At 54.0% G+C, this 8,951-nt stretch overlaps 1 protein-coding gene across 4 annotated transcripts in view; it reads left to right on the top strand.

Annotated features, from left to right (window-relative positions):
* Window positions 1–6: 6 nt before the first annotated feature.
* BMP1 (bone morphogenetic protein 1) overlaps window positions 7–8,951 on the top strand; it is a 42,483-nt gene continuing 33,538 nt past the window's right edge. For all 4 annotated transcript variants that reach the window (XR_004625752.1, XM_019794734.2, XM_034661288.1 and 1 more), the window contains exons 1-2: window positions 7–184; window positions 7,180–7,293. Coding sequence is in view for 3 of the 4 variants with exons in the window: in XM_019794734.2 (XP_019650293.2) it covers window positions 31–184; window positions 7,180–7,293 (268 nt within the window). In the remaining variant the exon portion in view is untranslated. The remainder of the gene's footprint in view (window positions 185–7,179; window positions 7,294–8,951) is intronic.

Here is an 8,951-nt window from a genome sequence, read left to right as displayed (position 1 = left end):
GCCGCCGCCGCCGCCGCCGCGCCCTCCAGCATGCCCGGCGTGGCCCGCCTGCCGCTGCCGCTGCTGCTCTGGCTGCTGCTGCTCCCGCGCCCGGGCCGGCCGCTGGACTTGGCCGACTACACCTATGACCTGGGGGAGGAGGACGACTCGGAGCCCGTCAACTACAAAGACCCCTGCAAGGCGGGTAGGCGCCCCCCACCTCACCGACCGGCCGGGGAGCCGGGGCCGGGGCGCGGGCGGGCCCGGCGGGGAGGCGCGGGCTGCTTAGGGTTTGGGGTTGGGGGAGGACAGTCCAGTGTGGGAAGCCGGGAGCTGCCTGGTTGGCAATGCAGTGGGGAACAAAAGAAAGAGGGAGAGAGGGAGGGGGGAGTTTGGGGGACTTTTAGGACTGAAGTTTTGCAGCTATTTGTGGAAGCTGCTGCCGCTGCCTTCTCTTCCCAGAGGGTTCCTGGGGAAAGCTCCCTGGGTCCAGGGGAAAACCTGCGGCCAAGGAGGCTTTTCCTCCTGCAGGAAACTTTACTGGCCACACTCGTGTGTGTGTGTGTGTGTGTGTGTGTGTGTGTGTGTGTGTGTGTGTGTGTGTAGTTTTCCCTTCTCCCCCATCTCTGGCTCCAGGACGTTGCTGTTTTCCAGCCTGTCTGGGCTGCCCCCAGGCTGCACATCTGTCTGCCCAGGGGGTGTGGGAGGCCTGCATCTCCGAGGAGCAAGTCTCCTGAGGCCCCCACCCAGCCCAAGTGAAAGAAAGTTTTTCAAGGGATCCTCTGATGTCATGCTCCCTGGGTATCCCATGTTCCCCCCATCAAACACAGCAGCCTTCTGGGACAGAGGAGACAGCTGTCAAAGTTCGAGAAGCCAGCCAGGGAGGGGATTATTGCCTCTGCCCTTAGGTGCCAGAGTTACCTACCAAGGCCAAGTTGGGGTGGGAAGGGGAAAAACACAGAGAACTCAAACACCGTGTATCAGCTCTCTTACTCCACAAACACTGGAGGCTAATTAGCTGAGGTCAGGGCCCCCGGAGTGTGTGTGTGTGTGTGGGTGTGTGTGTGTGTTCTTTGTCCATGAAGACCCCATGTAACCCCTTCACTCCTGCTGGGCCCAGAGGGGTCTTGCCCCTGGAGTGACCAGATGGCCAGACACTCAGGCCATTTGCCTAATCAGATGACCCTGAGCAGGCTGCCTGAGACAAGAGAACACACAGGCCATAAGATATCATCAAAAATCTTTCCTCAACTTCCTGCCTCTGATTTCAGCCTGTCTCCAAACAGCCAGGGTCAGGGGTAGTGGCCCAGTCCCTAGAGTTCTGGAAGTGCCTGTATTGTGGCATAAGGGGTTGGGTCCCTCTAGTCCTGACTCTGGGCTCCCACTTTGGGTGGATGGATCACAGCGAGCTACAGGAAAGGTAGACCCTTCTTCCAGTGGGGGGAGGAGAAGTCATATCTCTCAGCCTTCCTTCACCCTTGCTGGGCTGTGGGAGAACCAGACATTAGCCATCATCTTTCTCCCTGGGCTTGGAGTGGGCATGAGGCTAAGTGGATGCAGCTTGGGCTTTGGAGGCAGGCAGACCTAAGCTGTCAATCCTGGACCCACAACTCATTAGCTCTACTGCCTGGGGAATGTTAATTATCATCTCTGAACTTTGCTTTTCTCACCTGTAAAATGGAACTGATAATATGTCTTTCTGTAGAGTTGGTGGTAAGGATTAAATATGAGAACATATATAAAACACTTACTAGAGATTAACACACAGTAAGCACTTAATAAATGTTTGCTGCCTACTCCCCTGTTTTCTGTGCCTCACACTCTCACTTTATTTTTATTTTTATTTTCTGAGGGAATAGTCTGGGTTTGCAGGAAAGGGGAGTGTCTCCTTGTCCCTGTGCTTGTGTCACTTACTCATTCAGCTGTTCTACATGGACAGAATGCTAATAATACGGGCCAGGCCCTGGTCTTGATGTTGGGGGAGATACAGAGAAGTCTAAGATGTGGCCCCGGCCCTCAAAGGGCTTCCAGTCCGGGAGGGGACAAGACGAGTGCAGATGTAACCAACCGCACCAGCCAGGATGTGTTCTGTGCCTCCTTGAAGGAAAGGGTTTAAAGGCTCAAGGAGCTTCTTGCCCCTCTGCAGTCCTGGTGGGGTGGGGGGCAGAGAACCAGGGGTCATAGAAGATTTGGGGCTTCTTCATGGAGGAGGGAAGGCCTTGAAGAATGGGTAGGAAGTCAAGCTGATGTATTTTACTCCTGGATGGATTTGGAGTGATTTTCGGAGGAGGCAGCAGGAGGCTGAGGGCTCTATCCCCAGTCTCAGATTTCATGTTAGGGTGGGGCTGGCTGAGTTGGAACTTCAAACAAGGGCTCTGGAGAAGGCTGTGCACCAGGGTGAAGTGAGGCTGGTGGGGAGCTGGGCCAGGCCTGGGGGTGGCCGAGAGGGCCCGAGAGCCTGACAAAGCCAAGAGTCAGGGTCAGATCAGGCCTCCCTCCTGGGTGTGACTGGTGCAGCCTTGCCTACCTCCGCCCTGACTCCCTAAGACCCCACACCAGCAGCCTCACTCCTCAGGTCCCCAAGCTCTTTTCTCTGTTCATGGTGCTGTGTCCTCTTGCCCGCTCTGAGCCCTGCCATCCAGGTGCTAGACGTGATGGTGGCAGGAGCACCTGGCTTTACCTCCTTGGATGCACCTGATAGGCCTGCTTACCTCTGCTCCCTTGACCCTTTCCAGCTCTCTCCTCTTCTCCTTGCACACGGAGGACCAAGAATGGAAGCCCTGTTAACTCCCCTAGGTCACCGTTCAGGATGACCAGGTCCCTTCATTTGTGATTACCTCTTCCTGCAGTTGCTGTCAGAGTTAGGGCAAAATTGAGGGCAGGAAGGCAAACTTAAGACCCTTGATACCCCGGAGAGTTTCCTGGATCTTCTGGGCAACACTAGAACAATAGGCGGGAAGCAGAGTTGGTCTACGTGTGTCCTAAGAGTTGGTTCCAGCAAGCTCATGCTCTGGTGTGCAGGCTCTTATGTGCACATATGAGCTCTCTCTGTCTCCTCTCCCCCTCGCCCAGGGAGATTGCGAGTCAGCCCTGATTTCTTGTATGTTAGGATGCCCAACCATCAAGGGGGACCTTTCCTGAGATTCCCAGCTCTTGGCAGTGACCCTCGGGGCTCTGGGAGAGACCCAGAAGGCAGGAATCCAGACACAGTTGCTCCCATAGGCAGAGAAGCACATGGTGACAGCCCTTGAGCCAGTGAGGACCTTACTTCCGCCCCAGCAGGCAGCTCAGAGGTTTGCTCTTAGAAGAGCTCACCAACCCCCATCACTGTCCCCACCCCAAGGGCCTTGTGGCCCAGGTTTGGACTTCCAGGGGCCTCAGTCACAAGCTCTGAAGGTTGAGAAGCCATCCCTTCCCTTGGCAGACCACATTCCCCTCCAGACACTCTGAAGGAGTCACCCAGCCATCTACGCCCCTGCTCCCTGAGTCACCTTCTCTTTTAGGTGCCCCAAGGGAGGAGGAAAAGACTTAGAATCTCCCTGGGCTCCAGATGGAGGGGGACCAATGGGACTCCCCAGAAAGAAGGAATTCTCAATAATTCTAGTTTCTCCAGAGATTTTGGGAGAAGATATTGGGGGATGACAGGGAGGTGTAGAATGTGTCACTCAGGCCACTAAGGGCCTCCTAAGGATATCAAGGGGAATCAGCTAATCTTTCTGGCTCTCTGGCTCTCTCTCCAACCCCCCATTCATTTCTAAGGGTGCCCTTCTCCTTTGGGGGGTATGGCCTGTGAAATGTGTACGTGCAATTATTTGTGTGTTCAAACACTAGGGCTTGCGCCGGGAAGCAGTCAAGAGAGTGTTCGGGCACATTTGTGGGTGTACCCCTGCTTTATGGGCGAGTCCATTCAGCTGTGCCCATGGGTACTCCTGAGTACACGTCAGGGTTCGCACAAATACGCACGTGTGGAGCAGCGTACAGCTGTGATTAAGGACACGCGTGTGTCTGTGGGAGCTGGAGTATGTTCTCCCCCAGCTAGAAGTTTGCATTTGTGTGACAGGACATGCATATGCCCTGTACACATGGCATTGGGGCGCCATCACCCCCGTGAGCTCCTCTCCCTCTCCCCAGATGGGGATGCCTTGCCACGGCCCCAGGGGAGGAGACGCTGGAGTCAAGAGGCCCCCCTAGAGGATGGGCAAGTGAGGCCCACCTTACTCTTCTTTCCCCTCCTGCTCCAGCCTGGCTGTGGAGTGACTGTGAGTGCTCCAGGCTGCTTTACAGCCAGAAAACAAAACAAACTTTTGATCCTGTGCTGAAAACAACTACTACCCTGACCCTGACCCCAGGGCTTCCTTCCGGGTAAGGGGGATGTCCTGGACTCTCCAGCATCCAGATTCCCTAGCTGCCCCCTGGGGGAATCCCAAATGGACAGGGCCTTCGCACTCAACTCCTGGCCAGAAGGCTCCCCTGCCCACCCCATGTCTCCCCACCCCCCTCTGTTCCCACACATTCTTCAGCCATGACATCCCCACCACAGGACGCCCGCTCTGCAGAAGAGCTCTGTGGCCAGCCTACGGCCTGTCCCGCCTTCCACTTGCCCTGCCCCCCACACTGCCCTGGTCTCACAGGCCAGCATGGTTCCGAGGCCTCTGTACTTGGAATTCGAGGTTCTGCTTCTGAGCCCTTTGGGGCTTCACTCAGCCCAGAGACCAGTGGGGGTGAACCGATATGCCCTTGGAAAGCAGAGAGTTGATCTTGAGCTTACGGGGCTGTTTTGGGGGTAATATTAACAGTGGCCATTTAGTGGGTGCTTCCTGTGCTCCAGGCTCTGTGCTTGGTGCTTTATTTACATGCGTTATTTCATGCAGTCATCCTGGGAGACAGATTCTATTGTTAGCTCCTTTTTATGTAGGAGAAAATTGAGGTTTAGAAGAGTTTATGTGACTTGTCAGCTAATAGGAGCCAAGCTGGGATTCAAAGACAGGTCTGTCTGCCTACAAAGACTTTGCTTTTTGCTGTGATGTCCAAAGATATCCAAAGATGAGTCCAAATGTCCATCCACATGTGTATACGATGATGCCCGTGGGTATGGGCATGTGGGCCTGGAGGTGCCAGTGTCTGTGCAGAGGTGCAAAGCGTGTAAAGGTGTGAGGGTATTCGTGTGGCATGTGTGCGCCTGTACGAATGTTGGCATTGCCTTCCCGGAGTGCATCTCTCATCCCATGCCCTTTGCGTGTCAGCTGAGAAACGTCTCCCGTTGCCGGCCCACCAATTGCTGAGCCAAGGCCACCGGTGGTGACGTTTTATGGAAAAGAATCTTTCTCACGTGGTAGAAGAGATTCTGGGCCACTTACCAGCTGGTGACCTTGGGCAAGTCATTTCCCTTCTTAGGCCCAAGTGTTCTGATCTCTGAAGTCAGGGAGGTGGGCTGGAATCTAGCCACAAGGTTATCTCTCGAAGAGTTTGTACTTGCACACGCCTAGGCAAATGCACAGGTGGAGCATGATTTAAGGGGCGTGCCCTGAGTGGGCCAGGATTCAATGAATTCGTTAATGCGAGAGCACTTTGTCAACTGGGAAGCACCACATAGATTTCAGCCTTTACATGCGGTGTCATCATGGCTGCCATTACCGGCTCACTGGGTTCAGGGCTTGCAGCTAGTCTGTGTGCGTTGGAGCTTGTGTGTGTGTGTTTTTTAGAACTGTCTGTGACTGTGTGTTTCATGTGTGTGTGGCTGTGTGTGTCTACGTGAGTGTTTTCATGTATAGGTATTTACAATATGGGCTCTACGACACTCATGCACTTGAATACAATGAGTGCTAGACCGGAGAGTCAGGAGGCCGGAGTTACAAATCCAGCCTCTCCAATGACTAGCAGTGTGGGAGACCATTTCCCTTCCAGGCCTCAGTTTCCATATCTGTAAAATGGAATGTTGGCCTGGATAACTGCTAGAGGGACTCCCACATTCTGTCGATCCAGGTCTAGGTTGCATCAGAGTGTGTGTCTATGGGCATGTGTTTGCAGGCCGGAAGAACATCGATGTGATACTTCACTTGAACAAACATTCTGGAGTGCCTTCCACCTGCAAGGGTGGTGCAGGCACCGCTTGGTGGGGGGAGCATATCTCTGCGCCTCACATAGCTCTGTGTTTGAGGGCATGGCTGTGGATGCAACCATGTGTCTGATCCTGTGTATGATGAAGTGTGTGTGTGCGTGTGTGTGTGTGCACACGCGTGTCCACCCAGCGGGCCATCTGGGGTGGAGAAACCTGTGTGCAAGGCCTCAAGGTTAAAACAATTTGTGTAATGCTGCCGTGAGGCCTGTGTAGCACTTGGGANCAGCCTCCGCCCCACCCCACCCCCGCCCCTAGCCCAGCGTGGGCTCCTGGCTCTTCTTCCAGAGCACTCAGCTCTACAGCTTCCCCCTGCTCCCAACTTCTCAAAAGGCAGGCGGATCGGATCGGTTAGCCCATCTCTCCAACAACATCTCTCCCCAGGTCCAGAAATCAAAATGGCCTATTCAGGGGATCTGTCCCCCCCGCCTTTCTTCCTGCAGAGAAGGGACCCTGAGACTCAGAATAGGAGTCACTTGAGAATGGTTAAACTTCTCCCCGCTAGCTGGGCAGCTCCCGCTATGTGTCCTGGTTTCCCTAATATGCCTCCCGGCTCCGTTCCTGTTCACATCCTCCCCTGCGTTGAACTGAAAGGGCAGTGGTTGAGTGACTACCGTCTGCGCAGTGCGCGCCAAGGTCATGGGCCCGCGGGGTCACGCTCTGTTACCTGACTCCCTTCTGCTTTCTCCATAGCACTCATCACCATCGGGAATTCTCAAGTTTAGTGTTTGTTTACTTGTGTACTGTAAAAGGTTAGCTCTACACAAGCAGGGACCTCTTCTATCTTGCTCATCACTCCAGTGGTGCCTGGTGCACAGAAGGTGCTTGCTACGTATTCGCTACAGAGTGATGGGAAAAGTGACATGACCGAGTCCTCCTCTGGTGGGGGGTGGGTATCAGCTTCGCTGGATTCCCAGCTCCAAAGTGAGCATAGTCTCCCAAAGCATCCTCGAAGCCAGTCCCCCACTGCCTTCCTCCTCAGAAGACATTTGAGGACTAAAGTTGCTATAGGGGAGCTCCTGGGGTTGGGGCTGTCAGTGCTGGGTAGAAGGATTAACTCCCCTGGCCTCTTCTTTTCTCTCTAGCTGCCTTCCTTGGGGACATCGCCCTGGATGAGGAGGACCTGAGGGCCTTCCAGGAGCAGCAGGCTGTGGATCTCAGGCAGCGGGCAACCCACAGGGCTTCCATCAAAACCGCAGGTACACTGGGTACAGGCTGGCCTTCCTATGTCCCAGAAATGGATTCCAGAATTGGAGAAACGAGGCACCTCCCTGTTTCCCAGCCAGGCCCTCTCAGGACAGAGTCTGTGAGCTTGAACCCAGCATATGGCTTGTCTCCCCTTGGGATATCTTTATCCCTTCCCCAGAGGAGCAGCAAATATAGACAAACCCAGGAGCTAAGAACTGACATGCTTTTTGCTTAGTTTACAAAGGACTTTCAAAAGCATTATCTAATTTAACTGTCTTCGGCCACCTTCAAAGGTAGGTGTCAGGACAGCTCCTGCCTTGCAGATACAGAAACTAAGACTCGCGGGGGTAACGTGACTTATTCAAGATCATAGAGCTGGTCAGTGACAGAGTTAGGACAGGGTCCCAAGCCTTCCCACTCCACATCTGAGGCTCTGTGCTCAACACCCCAATCCCTCTTGGCTTCTCCTCGTGCTCCCACATTGCAAGCTTTTACGCATCTTTCCAAGCCCATCTCCGGAGCTTCTCTGGTGAAACCTTCCCTGACCGTCCCCCCAGCATGCTTGTACCTCCATTTGCTCTCTCTCTGCTCTCTGTTGACCACGTTAGTATCTCACTCAGTGAACCATATTTCAGTGGCTTGTGTTTGTTTTTTTGGGGTTTTTTTGATACATCTATCTTCCCTCCTGGACTCAAAAGCTTTTCAAGGTAAGGGATGGGTCCTTCTCACTCCTGGGTGTGGCCCAAGCAACTAGCCGCCCTCCTGGCCCTTGTGAATGGGTGAGAGAAGAGGAGGAGTCAGGGCACGGGCTGCTTCAGATCCGTCCAGCCTTGTCGCTGCTCTGGAACATGGCGCTGCCTCCAGGGTGCTCTCCCACTGCCGGGGATGGGGATTCTCACCTGGAGTCCATTCTGCACATGCTCTGCTGGGGCCAGGCAGTTGCCCTGTCCAGCATAAGGGAGGACTGTGGTACGGGCCGCTGCAGAGTAAAGGTCAAACTAACCCCAGAGAGCAGCTGGCACTGGAGGGTGACTTGGTGGCCCGATAACTAGCAAGGCTTCCTTGGCCTGAGAGGGGACCAGCAGACAGGGTACAGGCAGAATGGAGGGGTCGGAGCGCCTAGGCCCGCCACGAACCCACCAGGTGACTTTGGGCAAATCTTTGGCCTTAGTTTCCTCATCCGTCAAATGTACACAGTGACACTTGCCCAGTGCATCCCAGAGAGCTACTGTGTCACGGGAGAATGTGTATTTGGGAACGCTAAAAGACATTAAGTTCTGTATGCTCCACAAGGAAGAAGTTTTATTAGGGGAGAAGGGAACATTTCCTAGTCTCAAGCCCTCTACAGTTCCTAGGAAATTAGTACACCATGGTTTTCTTTTCCAGTTATGGTGAATGCTCGCTATCTGTGGTAGTTATGCATAGAGCTATAGGATAACCTTCTTCCATAAAGTCACTGCGGACACTGAATTCACAAATCCTAAGCCACTCATCACTCCTAGGAGAAATACAATGTACGGTTCCTGCTAGCCTCTTGTCCTATCATTTTCATCAACTGATCAATATGTGACCCTGTCTTGTGTGTGTTTCTGTTTCAAGACCCCTGACTTAATACATAGTTGACTCATTAACATTGAGCCATGGCCAGCAGCACTGTGACTCGTGGCCG

The sequence above is a fragment of the Ailuropoda melanoleuca genome, chromosome 5 (assembly GCF_002007445.2).
Source record: "Ailuropoda melanoleuca isolate Jingjing chromosome 5, ASM200744v2, whole genome shotgun sequence".
NCBI lineage: Eukaryota > Metazoa > Chordata > Mammalia > Carnivora > Ursidae > Ailuropoda > Ailuropoda melanoleuca.
Note: the sequence above shows the minus strand (reverse complement) of the source record. Positions and strands in the feature narration are given on the sequence as shown.